The 14,003-nt window shown below is 28.9% G+C and overlaps 3 protein-coding genes across 4 annotated transcripts; all 3 read left to right on the top strand.

Annotated features, from left to right (window-relative positions):
* The first annotated feature begins 1,896 nt into the window (after positions 1-1,896).
* LOC103853779 (coiled-coil domain-containing protein 97) lies at positions 1,897-3,888 on the top strand. Its single transcript, XM_009130687.3, has 3 exons — positions 1,897-2,509; positions 2,724-3,238; positions 3,327-3,888. Exons 1-3 carry the CDS (start codon positions 2,356-2,358, stop codon positions 3,543-3,545), a joined length of 888 nt encoding a protein of 295 aa, XP_009128935.1. The 5' UTR covers positions 1,897-2,355; the 3' UTR covers positions 3,546-3,888.
* A 256-nt stretch (positions 3,889-4,144) lies between these two features.
* Positions 4,145-6,280, top strand: LOC103853778 (casein kinase II subunit beta-1). 2 transcript variants are annotated; one of them, XM_009130686.3, is made up of 5 exons: positions 4,145-4,766; positions 5,010-5,222; positions 5,316-5,410; positions 5,499-5,664; positions 5,855-6,280. In XM_009130686.3, exons 1-5 carry the CDS (start codon positions 4,553-4,555, stop codon positions 5,983-5,985), a joined length of 819 nt encoding a protein of 272 aa, XP_009128934.1. In that variant the 5' UTR covers positions 4,145-4,552; the 3' UTR covers positions 5,986-6,280. The 2 variants fall into 2 exon arrangements, with proteins under 2 accessions (XP_009128934.1, XP_009128933.1); XM_009130685.3 differs by having other exon boundaries at positions 5,301-5,410.
* A 1,164-nt stretch (positions 6,281-7,444) lies between these two features.
* Positions 7,445-10,555, top strand: LOC103853777 (putative defensin-like protein 126). Its single transcript, XM_018656633.2, has 2 exons — positions 7,445-10,198; positions 10,299-10,555. The coding sequence occupies exons 1-2, from the start codon at positions 10,153-10,155 to the stop codon at positions 10,481-10,483; spliced, it is 231 nt and encodes a 76-aa protein (XP_018512149.1). The 5' UTR covers positions 7,445-10,152; the 3' UTR covers positions 10,484-10,555.
* Positions 10,556-14,003: the final 3,448 nt, after the last annotated feature.

Raw genomic sequence — 14,003 nt, 5'->3', positions numbered from 1 at the left:
TTGTTGATTCAAAAACAGTATGTTAAGTTATTATTTATATTTTTAACAAGTTTATACCAAACATAAAATAATTTATATATGACAAAAAATTTCTTTAAAAAATGTATACTAATTATTGTGTTGAATTTTCAAAACACTCATATATTAGAAATGTTTTAGACTATATTTTTATACAAATGTTTTTTCTTCATTAATATTTAATTATATATTGGTTTATATCTTAATTTTTATAATAAAAATAATATTTAAAGATAACAACACAATATATAAGTATTATCTTATTTTTTAGAAATATAAAATATTATTTCAAGATAACAACAAAATGTATGAGAATTTTCTTTTTAGAAATTTAATATTATTAATATAAAATTCGTTTTTAATTAAATTATCATATATAAAAATTTACTAAGGGTAACAACGACATTAACCAGTCTAACTTTTAACGTGAGAGTTCGATTACAAATATTTTTTCTTCATTAATATTTAACTAGGTGTTTGGCCCGCACATGCGGACATGATCATTTTACAAATACATATTAATATATGACTATAAATTTAAAAGACTATCATGCTAAATTATTTTTATATTTTTAGTCACAATTTTCGTTTGCTTTTTTTTTGGGGTCAAATTTTCATCTTCTTGAATATCAATGGAATCTAAAAAACTATGAGAAATCACCTATCAATCATCTCACACAATGAAGTAGATTAAAAAGATAAACTTTCTGCTCGTTCAGTTATTTTTACCTCACCTATCAATCATCTCACGCAATGAAATAGATTATAAAGATAAACTTTATTCTCTTTCAATTATTTTTACCTCTTCGAACCAGCAACATGGATGAAACTATCAAAAACAAATTGAAAACACAAAACCAAAATAAATACAAAGAAAAATAAATAAATTTAAAACTAAAATTTTAGGATAACTTTGTAAAAACTGAAAAACATAAGTAAATTGAGATAAGGTTAATATTTCTTTAGTTTAATTGATAAATATAAACACATATTTATCTGATAAATTTAATTTTACAGGTTTATTTTAGGGAAAATTACATGTTTACCACTTTCTTGGTACCACTTTTCATTTTTACTACCACTTATGAGACATTTTCAAAAATACCTTCTTTACTAAGTGGGAAAAGACTCTTATGCCCTTGTTATTTATATATATAATAAATCATTATTTAAATAAAAAAAATTATAAAAAATTATAAAAAAAAAAGAAATTTATGTTTTCGAATTATACTTTTTCAAATTCGAACTTTTTTATAGAAAATTTTTTTTTTGAATTTTTTTTTATTTTTTTTTCAAATTTTATTTTTGAAAAACGAAAATTATGTTTGAAACTATTTTTTAAAATTTTTTATATATTTTTTTAATATTTATATATTTATTAGAATTATAAATTTCACATTTCAAAAACTCTACCCTACCCCTCAACTCTAAACCCTAAGTCTAGATTAGTTAACCCTAAGGGTATAATTGTATTTTACCTTTCATTAAAATTGAGGGTAAAAATAGTTAGTGTAAACATAAAAAATGGTACTATGAATGTGGTATTTGTAAAAATTTCCCCTTTATTTTACTGTTTTGAATTAGTAGAACTCTTTATCTTATTTAGTATAACGTGTAATTATCAAGTTGCCCACTAAATACCTATCAAAATAACATGTAATCAATTATACATAGTTAAATTATGTTTTGTTAACAATAATTATGAAAATAAGTATTTATATAATTATAACTATTCATTAAAGTTAATATATATATTAACCGCTCTGACTTTTAACGTGAGAGCTCGAATGCGAAAATTTTAATTCGCAAATAATAATATAGATTATATATTGTTTTATATCTTAATTTTTATGATAAAAATATTATTTAAAGATAACAACACAATATATAAGTATTATCCTATTTTTTAGAAATATAAAATATTATTTCAAGATAACAACAAAAATATATGAGAATTATCTTTTTAGAAATTTAATATTATTAATATAAAATTCGTTTTTAATTAAATTATTATATATAAAAATTTATTAAGGATAACAACAATATTAACCAGTCTAACTTTTAAAGTGAGAGCTCGATTCTGAAAATTTACTTAGTATAGAATCTATAGATAGATAGATCCATCCACCTAGTGATAAGTGATAACCATCGAAAAATAAAATTCGTGATACAGAAACGAGGTAGGAGCGAGGAAGCCCAACGGGCCTAATCTTTTAGGTACCAAATTATCACCGCCAAAGTCTTCTCAGGAGACCAGCCAGCACTTGAGTGCGAAAATTACAGGTTATAGGTAGATTCCGGTGGAGAGGAGAAGCAACCGTAACGGGAGAGAAGAATATGAAAGACGCGGCGGCTGAAGATATCGCGGCGAGGCTTTCCACTCTCGAAGGCCTATACTTCCCACGTGCCGTCCAATCAACCACTGCATCTTCCGACCAACGCAAATCCATCCTCCTAGACCTTCTCCGTCGTGATCCCGCCGTTTTCCTTGGTAAACCCTCGATTGCAACACGAACTTCTTCATATAGATGCGGAATCGTATGTATTCATCGTCCTTGAAATATCATTGTCGACTTCGTTACGCGATTTTAGACTGAATAAACCCTAATGCAGTTTTGGTTGTTTGCTTTTGTTCAGAGCGTTTGTAGATCACAGTTGAACTTAGATGAATTGCCTGAGTTTTATCCTTTTTTATTTGATCTCAGAGCGTTATGGATCACAGCTGAGTGTAGACGAATTGCTCGAGTTTGATGCTTTGAAACATGACTACGAGGTTGATTGGCACTTGAAGAACCTGAGGAAGAAAATAAGTCCGACCTCAGAGGAGCTGAAATCAAGATCCGTAGCTGTTAGGAATAGGAGACTGGCTTACTTGAACAAGCTTGTATCAGAAGGACAGTATTTCTCTGAGGATGCTATGAGGGACAGAGAGCCTTATCTACACCACGAGTATGTTGGGAAGTTTCAGGATTCGATGGGTAGGAACATGGCTAGGCCTGGAGAACGTTGGTCAGAGACGTTGATGAGACGGGCAGAGGAGGCTGCGTTGGTTTCTAGGATTAGAGAAGAGCAGCAGAGGTTAGGTGTTGCTGAGTGTGATTGGGTTGGTAATGAGAAGATGGAGGAGTCAGAAGAGGAATCAGAACAAGAGGAAGTGGAAACAGAAGACGAAGAAGAAGAGGAGGAAAAGCCGATAGTAGCCAGCTCAAGCCTTGCGGAGGTAACTTGTTTCTTGCTGTGTATGTTGGGTTTATTCAATTGTGTTGCAAAACCCTCTTTTACATTTTAGCTCCTTCGATTATTTTCAGGCTGGTAGAGCAGAGAACAAGCAGGGAACAGGTTTACCGCCGGAGGAGATGCAAGAGATGATGGATCAGTTCACATCAATCATGCAGCAGAAGTTCTTATCAGGAGAAGATCATGAGCATTTGGATTACACAAAGATAGACAATGACGAGAATCTTGATGATCATTGGCTACGAGAGGTTGGCCTTGACGCTGAAGAGAAGTACTTTGGTGATGACTAATGGACACCTGCTCTTTGTAAGATGTGATCTCTCCTCACTCTTTCTTTATCGAAGAAAATACTGATTGTTGGTATTAGATAGCGACAGTATCAGTATCTTATGATAAAGAGAGTGGTTTCATCTTTGGTAGGCAAGGTTAGGAAAAAGTCCAAACACCAAAACAATAACATTTGCGTGTGTGGTTTTGGTTGAGAGTCTTCAAATCTCCCTATGTATATTCTTTACTGTTTTTTTTTTTTTCGTTGGTCGAGAAGTATTTTGTTTGAATTGAGTGTGTGTTTTTAGTCAATGTGAAGATGCAGGCTTGAGATTCCCATGAAAATAAATGTAATAAAAATTGATAGTGTTTTTGTTCATCACAAAAGAATATATAGTGGAAGAGTAGAATGGTAAATTGATGGACTGATTCTTTAGAGAAAGTGACCGAATGATAGAAATTGAATATTCTTTTGGTAAAAGATATTTAGATGTTCTTGCCGAATTTGTTTTGTTCTTTACTTATGTCTTTTTTTTTTTTTTAATTTGCAAACGCAAAAACATATATGTGGGCCACGGAGAGTAGTTTACGAGCGTCGTGTAAAGAACTGCCACGTGGTGAACCAGCAGATAGTGGCTCGACTTGAACTCCATGTATCCCACTTTCTCTCTGAGTGGCTGCCGATTCACCGCTCCACTTCCTCCCCCTCGTCCCCAGGAATATAATAAAACTTTATTCCTCTATTTCCTATTTTACCCCTCTTTTAAAGAAGTATTTGTTTTCAGTTTTTCACAAATCCAACGGTTAAATTTGGTAGAAAAAAAATATTTCTCTGTACCAAACAGAGGACAACTTGCGAAACAGAAAAATACAACAAAGATTCGAGAAAAGAAAGGAAGAAAGAAAAAGCTTTCATTTCAAAACCCTAGAGCTCAATTTTAACCAGGCATGAATCGCCGGTGAAGTTGTACAATAGCTGCATCTGAAAGTTTTATATACAGAGAAAGATTCGTTAGAGATTTTTCCAAGCATGTATAGAGAGAGAGGGACGGTTGGTTCGAGACCGGAGGTTGTAGATCGCAAACGGATCAACCAAGCTGTCGAACGGCCTTCTCCGTCCACGTCTCTTCAAGTTAACGGAAAAGGAAAAGGAACCGTTACGGCGTCGGCTCACTCCGTGAAGCAACCGCATGACCATAGGGATTCGCGTTCTGCTTCTCTCTCCAAGAATAACGTTTCAGACGGTTAGTTTCGTTTTTCTTTTAGACTTAACTTAGAATAAGATATGTGTCTCCTGATCTGCGAATCAATGAATGTTATTATTTGGTAATCTAATTATGAATTAAACAAAACGCCTTTACATAACTGAATCAAACAAAAGGCCTTATTATTTATTGTAGAGATATTTGGCTGTTTCACTTGTGTTCATTAGCTGTAACTGATGAAACTGTTTGTGTGCACTTGTCCTGGTACTTTATTGGTGGTAGATGAATCAGACACAGACAGTGAAGAAGAATCTGATGTCAGTGGTTCAGACACCTCATGGGTATCTTGGTTCTGCAATCTTAGGGGGAACGAGTTCTTCTGCGAGGTTGATGATGATTACATCCAAGATGACTTCAACTTGTGTGGTCTCAGCAGTGTAGTCCCGTACTACGAGTACGCTCTTGATTTGATTTTGGATGTTGAATCTTCTCATGGTAAGTTAAAATGCTTGGTTCCCCTTTAGGTTTATGTTCTCGTGAATGTATGATTTGGGATTGGGTCGGTAACAACAGGAGAGATGTTTACAGAGGAACAGAATGAGTTGATCGAGTCAGCTGCTGAGATGCTTTATGGACTTATTCACGCTCGCTACATTTTGACAACCAAAGGGTTGGCTGCAATGGTAGTAACAAGAAGAAACCTTTTTGTACTCCATTTGCTTATTTTAAACATCTCATAAAAGATTCATGTATTGTTTTTTATCCTTACAGTTAGATAAATACAAAAACTACGACTTTGGAAGGTGTCCTAGAGTTTATTGCTGTGGACAACCTTGTCTTCCTGTTGGTCAATCGGATTTGCCTCGATCAAGCACGGTGAAGATATATTGCCCTAAATGCCAAGACATTTACTACCCCCGATCAAAGTATCAAGGCAGTATCCTTTTTTTTTCCCCACACTTTCACTTCTTCAATCCTGATACAAATCTATAAATGCAGGTTCTGAAAACATACCGATATAGATGTCTGATGTTTGATTCTTGTGCATAAGCAATCATCTTTTTTTGAGTTTGTGTATGTGCAGCAGTTGTTGATCTTTGTTGGGTTTTCCTTAAAATAATGAATAGACATTGATGGGGCTTACTTTGGGACAACGTTTCCACATCTGTTCTTGATGACTTATGGGAATCTCAAGCCACCAAAGGCAACACAAAACTATGTTCCAAGAGTTTTTGGTTTCAAATTACACAAGCCGTGAGGGAAATTTCAAGACAAAACAGGCAGGGGAGGGGAATGAAGATCATGGCTTTGGGACTGGAAAAGAGAAACAAGGAGCATTTTGTAATCACCAAAGATGAAGCAGCAGCAATGTTTCTGTTTTTTCATCAGGTATATACACATTAGAAGCAAGCCAAAAAAAAAAAAAAAAATCCTTTTGATGTTAAACTGGAACTTGTATTTTCCTACGTTTTGTAATTTACTTATTTTGTTTTGTTTTGTTTCTTCCCATTCAAATGATATCAGAGTTTAATCATATTTTAAATATTGTTCTCTTTTAGCCAGCTTATCAGAAAATTCACATTATTTTCGAGAGGATGTTTGGCAAGTCTAACACAGCTGGAATTCAAAATGAAAATACGCTTATTCTTTCTAGAAATACACTATTTGTGGAATATTTTTTTTTGAAACTCTTTTCTTGTGGGGTATATTATGATCCAAATGATTATATGATCTTTTTTATTTAAGATTAGAGACCAATTTGATTCTGCAATAGTTACTCGAAATAAGGTTACTCTTATCTTCCCGATCAAGCAGGAAGACGACAAATACAGACGGTCAAATTCTTTAAGTGTGTACTTTGTGAAAAAGGGGGAAAAGTGCCATTTTCGACCCCAACTATTTCAGTCGTGCCAAATACGACCCGAACAATTGATCAGTGCCAAATACGACCTCAACTCAATTATAATTCAAAAAAACTACCCGAATTTCTTAAAACGTGCCTAAATCTACATTGACTCTAACAGAAGTTAGTCAACCGTTAACAAGATAAAACGACGTCGTTTTGATATACGAGAAAAAGTGCCAATTTCGACCCCAACACTCTCAGTCGTGCCAAATAGGACCCGAACAAATGATCAGTGCCAAAAACGACCTCAACTCAATTATAATTTAAGAATAATTACCAAATTTTTTAAAACGTGTCTAATCTACATTAACTCTAACAGAAGTTAATCAACCTTTAACAAGATAAGACGATGTCGTTTTGATATATGCATTTTTTTAAAAATATGTTCATTTCGGGACTCAAATTCGTGCTGGTATATCCTTTTAAAGGGGCACACTAACAACTAGACTAAAATACTTTTTTGAAATATTATTACAAATTGAAATTCTCCATTATATAAACTACTATTCTTCTTCCTCTTATCCAATTTAAAACTTTGGTTATTGCTTTATATATTTTAGTTATTGTTTAATTTGTCTAATATTTTGTACAACATATCTTAGTGAAAGAAAGGTAAAAGGCCTCTTAACATTTTTGAACAAAATATCAAAATATATAATATTAACTTTGAAAACTAAAAAAAAAATCCGATTAATTTTAAAAATTAAAAATAATTTATATAAGAAAATTGTATAAATAAATTCAAAGTTTTAAACATATTTAAGATCGTATAATATTAAATATTTTATTATTTATATTTTAGTAAGATATAATTTTATTAAAGATATGATAAATAAGAAAAACATGTTAATGTATTTATATAAATCAGGAAAAATTGTCACCAAAATTTTAAATTGGATAAGACGAAGAATAATAGTAGTTTATATAATTTCAAATTTGTAATAGTATTTTAAAAAATTACTTTTATCTAGTTGTTAGTGTGCCCATTTAAAAGGGTATCACAACACGGTTTGAGTTCCGGAATGAACATATTTTTTTAAAAAAAATAGATAGATATATATATATATATATATATATATATATATATACGATGTCTTCTTATCTTGTTAACGGTTGACTAAATTCTGTTAGAGTCAATGTAGATTTATGCATCTTTTAAGAAGTTCAGGTAGTTTTCCTTAAATTATATTTAAGTTGGGGCCGGTTTTGGCACTGTCCATTTGTTCGGGTCCTATTTGGCACGACCGAGAGTATTGGGGTCGAAATTGGCACTTTTCTCGTATATCAAAACGACGTCGTTTTATCTCGTTAACGATTGACTAACTTCAGTTAGAGTCAATGTAGATTTAAGCACGTTTTAAGAAGTTCGGGTAGTTTTTTCTAATTATAATTGAGTTGAGGTCGTATTTGGCACTGATCAATTGTTCGGGTCGTATTTGGCACGACTGAAATAGTTGGGGTCGAAATTGGCACTTTTCCCGTGAAAAAGGATTGAACATACTAGTAAAAGTAAGGGGAAAGAAGTAGGGTGCATCAAATGTCTTCCGAACTATTTATTTGTTCTATATATCTCTGAAATAAAAATTTCAGACCTGGTTCTTCATAAGAAAAAATTAAATACTTATATTTCTCTGAAATCAAAATTCGAAACCTATATGCCCAAAAAATTGGATTACTTTGGTTATTGTTCATAGTAAAACCGAGACTAAATAAATCTGATTGTAAACCAATAGAAGACAAGTTAGCCTATAAACCAAAATTAAATTTCGACACCACATTAAATCTCATCAACCAAAATCATGCGTATGGTTCTCCTCTGCACATGTCTCTCAGTAAATTATATTTTATAAACAAGCAAGCAACATGGGGTTACCAATCTCACTTTATCATGTATCCTAAAATCATAGTCCACACGGACTCATGAGTTTAAGCTCACGATCAGATGTAACATCTATAACAATTTGATGCAGCACACTTGATGTAAATCAGTTGGTATAATGGTATTTGATGCAACATTCATCGGTTATATACAATATCTAGTTTCAAAACACATCAACAAAATTGAACCTTGACTTAAGTTCTCCCAAACAGATGTACCAGATATACTCTAGCTATAAAGATATGTATGTATGACGTCATACAATACAATGTTGATGTAAGTTTGTTTGACTGAAATATCATGAATGACATTTTACAGTTCTCACAAAATTTATTGACATAATATGTGAATTTCATATTAAGTAAATGTTTTTTCTTCACATTAACTAAATTTGGATCATGAAGGAGAAATACATATCAAGGAGATAAAGTAAATTATTATAAATTATAATTGGTAAAAGCAGTTCAAAACTACAAATTATATATTAAAACAATAAAAACTACACCAAAATATCAAAACAAAGATCTCAAATGTTATAGAATCGACCGAAATGCCTGTAGAATTTTCGATAAGATACTTGTACTCAAGTTTTTTTTTTAGAGAACCGGTAGGTTACGTTAATATTAAACTTTTGGTTGAACTTATCACCGCGAAACTTTCTACTAGTGAGTGTAGGATCTTTAAAATGGTAATTGGTCATGAAATTAGTTGATCGTACAACTCAATAAATAATTGTTCTTGGTTAAGAGTCTATTTAAAATTGTCTCTCTCAATAGATTTACAAAATTTCAATCATTTACCTATATATTAACTATTTTAAAACATAAAAAAATTATTAACTACTTATCCGTGCAAATATTTATGTAGGAAGATTTATATATTCTTCCTTAGAAAATGTTGTGTTTTATCAGCGATTAGACATCATGCTTATAATTTTAAAATGACAAAATAGTATTAATGTGAGCTATATAGTTTGAGCTAATCATCGTACATTATTTATAAAATTAGATAAATATGTTTTAAGGTAAGTGTTTGTAACAAAACTATTTATTGGCCAAAAAAAAAACAGATCAACACCACCAAATGTTAACGGATGATATCTACATGCAAATCTTCCATTTTTTCCATAAAAAGACAAAAATATTGAACTGCTTGAACAGCTTTTAAAAACAAAAGAACAAAACATTTTTCCAGCCACTGTTCAGCCACTTTATGGCCATTATATACGCTTGTCTGAAAGAGATAGTCATTAAATCATTATAAAAAGTTTTGTACATACAAGCATAATTTTGTGCCTAAATACTACAAAATTACATTTAATTTTGATGTTAATATATAATAATGATAAAGGAATTTTGTATATTTAGATATCAAATTCTAGATGTATGCATATATTATATATATGGCATATATCTTAGTTTTTTGACTTTTTCATAAGGTATATACATAACGAGAAACATATATCAACTTAACATATATGCATCTGAAGTTTGATGCCATATATTATATCATCATATATGATATATATTCCTTAGAATATCAGCTTGATAAAATATATATATATATAACTATGTGATACACATCATAAACACACACACACACACAGATATATATATTGAAAACTCCAATCATCATATAAAATGACTAAGTCTGTTTTTTGTGCTGTCTTTATCATCTTTATTCTAGGTTTGTTTGATGTTTAACCATCTTTAAAGTAATCTATTGTTTCTGCTGCAAAAAAAAAGAAACCGATACTTATATATTTTTAAATGATGTTTTTTTACAGGATTTATGGCGAATGAGATTCAAGGACAGCTAGGAAAGCTGTGTAAAGAGCCTTTACCACAAACAGATTGTGGTGCCGGCTCATGTGGTGCTCTGTGCCGTCAATTAAAGCATGGAACTGGCCACTGCCTTCGGGGATCCGAAGGAAAATATGTGTGCTTCTGTTATTTTAAATGCCCTTCTTGAATTTTTGTTTCACTCTCTAAAATGGTATCTCACTTTAATGATAAAATGAAAAAAAAAGCACGCTTCTGTTTTTTTTATTTTGTAAATCTTCTTCTTGAATTTTTGTTTCACTCTCTAAAATGGTATCTCACTTTAAAGATAAAATAAAAAAATATGAGAAAGAGCAAAAAAGTATAATAAAAAGTATCTCATTCGAGAAATTACCAAGGTTTTTGTTTAAAATTTTAATTCTGTAGGTTTTATTATAAATTAATTAATATTATAAAATATTAATATTTTAGGAATAAAATTATAATTGAAAAAACAATAGATATGCTGTAAAATGTGTTTTCCCATGATTTATCAATTAATCAGTTACTAGATGTTTCTCCGCGCATACGGACATAAACATTTTATAATTATTTATTAATGCATGCATTACTAATTAAAAAACTATAATGATAATTATTATTTATGTTTTCATTTGAAAATGCTTACAAATTATAAAAAAAATTGAAAATTTCTTGGTACACTATATTCGTTACATAGAAATAAATCTAAAAATCACTCAATATTTTTTTCAATTATATAAAATTAAGAATTATGTACTTTACCATGATTTAACAATTAATCAGTTATTGAGGGATATAATTAAAATAAAATAATCTAGTATGACTTTTATTTTCTTAAAATTACAGCACCAGTTCCTACACTTACTAAATTTTGTGACATAAGTCTTACATTGATCAATAATCAATTCTCTTCTCTTTTTTTTTTTTGAGAAAGAATCAATTCTCTTCTTTCACCCATATGCCTTAATTGATCAATATCTAAACTATTAAAACTGAAGTATATTTAGTACTTAACCTGATTTTTCCTAAATAATTATAATTCATGCCACTGTCTTAATAATAACTATCTATCTAAAAAAGTGTTTTATTATTTTTTTAAAGACGTAACCGTTTTTAACGAGACTTCCGCATGGTTTTCTTTCACTATGTTTAAAATAGATATTGATGCAGGCCTTGAATGGTAGAGCATTAGCATTAACAGTAGCTGTATGCCGCACGAGTTGTATGTGTTTTGCTAAACTGTTTAATAAGTTGATTGGTAGAGCAATATGAGTATGCTATTTAAAATGGGAAATTGCCACAAATAGCATATTTATAATTATAGTACTACTTTTCATGTTTACACAAACTATTTTTACCCTCACTTTAAATGAAGGGTAAAAGACAATTATACTCTTAGGGTTAACTAATCTAGACTTAGGGTTTAGAGTTGAAGGGTGGAGTAGAGTTTTTGGAATGTGAAATTTAGGATTCTAATAAATATATAAATATATACTTAAAAAATATATAATTTTTTTTTTTAAAAAATAGTTTCAAACATAATTTTCGTTTTTCAAAAAGAAAATTGAAAAAAAAATAAAAACAAATTCGAAAAAAATAAACTTCAAAAAAAAAATTATAAAAAAGTTTGAATTTGAAAAAGTATAATTCGAAAACATAAAAAAAATTTACTTTTTTTTATTTTTTTTATTTAGTTTTTATTTATTTTTTTTATTTTTTAGTTTAAATAATAATTTATTATATATATAAATAACAATGACATAAGAGTCTTTTGTCACTTAATAAAGAAGGTATTTTTGAAAATGTCTCCTTAACGGTGGTAAAAATGAAAAGTGTTACCATGTAAGTGGTAAACATGTAATTTCCCCATTTAAAATTATTATAAAAATTAGTATATAATATATCATATATTTATTTTTAATGAATATATTTATAATATATATATATATATTAACATATAAAATTAAAAAAGATATATAATTAATTTTTTTAATAATTTAAAAGTTATGTTTATATCAAAAAATATCATTTTAAAATAAATCTTGCAATTAAAATATCTATTTTAAAAAATAATTTTCAAATTTAAAATACATTAAATTATACAAATTAAATTATAAAAATAATTATATTTTAAATGTGAAATACTATTTTTTTAAAAAATATTTTTTATCGTAAATGAATTGTAGAAATCAAAATTTTATTTTCTGGATATTAAAATAATTTTATGATATTATTAATTAAAATAAATGAATTAATTATAATTTTTTTTAATTTATAAATTATAAATGGAAATGCTCTTCTAAAAGTTTCATATGAGAGCATTGGCAGTATTTGAAAATCATTAGCATTTAATAAATGCTTCTCTAAATGATTTTCTAACAATTGTTGATTGGATAATGTTGAGTAAAATGTTAATGCTAATGCTCTACCAATCAAGTTCGTAGTAATTGATTCCAGAGCAAAGAACTTCTTTGTTGTGATGGTTCTCTATATACATTAACTCACTACAAGTGTAATAATATAATTTTTTTTTTGGTGTAAAGTGTAATAATATAGTTTACATAATATATTGACCAAAAACAAGTTATTTAGTTTTCTGTGTACATTGACTCATTGACATTTTATTGTTTTTACATCCAAGATCAAGATCAAAATGGTTTATAAAAACCATTTTTGTTTATATATTACACATAAAATAATTAAAAAACGTAAGTTTCAGTAGACAATCGGTTCATATATTGTTTCAGATAAAGTTACACAGATTTATTAATAAATCAAGCCTAATTAGATATCAAAATATGAATTAACAAATTGTTCAAACAGCCTAAAATATGGAAAACCAATTTAAATTCCTAACATATTCCTAAAATTTAGATGATTGGCTAAGGAAACAAACAAATCAAATAATTTGTATATATATTAGGCGTGATTCACTCCTATACTACTTTCCTTTTTATAAATCTTTAGGAATATATATACTATATGATAATCTGCACCTTGCGTGAAGTGAATTTTAAAAATATGTTATAAACAATACACTAGATCATGACCCGCGCTTTGCAAGCGCGGATTATTTTATGATGAAAATTTTCACTAATAATTAATAAATATTTTGTTAATTTGTAAGAATTTTGTTTATTTGAATTTTCTTTGCATTTAAATCAATACTTTTAAATTTGACCCGAATCCGCGGTCAAATCGGTTAATCCGGTGATTCGATAATTCAATTTAGGTTTTAAAAATATCCATATTTATAAAAATCACTATATCCGAGGCTAACCAATTGAACCGATGGATACCCGATATGTTAACATATCAAATTTGATTTAAATTGCTATAGTTTCATAATTTGTCACCTTATAATCCAAATTTTAAAGTTTATTGTCTTACAATTTTATTAAATTATGACATTTCTACAAAATTTTGATAGAGAAAAAAAAAGATATAATTAACAACTATAAATGTCTTGATCATATTACTCCATTTTATATAACTTAATTAATTTTATTATATTTGTTTTGTGTAATTTTTCTTGTTAATCATTTATATTATAATCGCTTTAAATTTTTTTGTTAACAATTAGTACTAAGCATTTTTCTTTAGATAACATATATTTTGAACATTTTTTTCATAATTATTTTTGTTATTATAGTTATTGTACACTGTATAATGTTTCTATATTTATTTTT

The sequence above is a fragment of the Brassica rapa genome, chromosome A02, assembly GCF_000309985.2.
Source record: "Brassica rapa cultivar Chiifu-401-42 chromosome A02, CAAS_Brap_v3.01, whole genome shotgun sequence".
NCBI lineage: Eukaryota > Viridiplantae > Streptophyta > Magnoliopsida > Brassicales > Brassicaceae > Brassica > Brassica rapa.
Note: the sequence above shows the minus strand (reverse complement) of the source record. Positions and strands in the feature narration are given on the sequence as shown.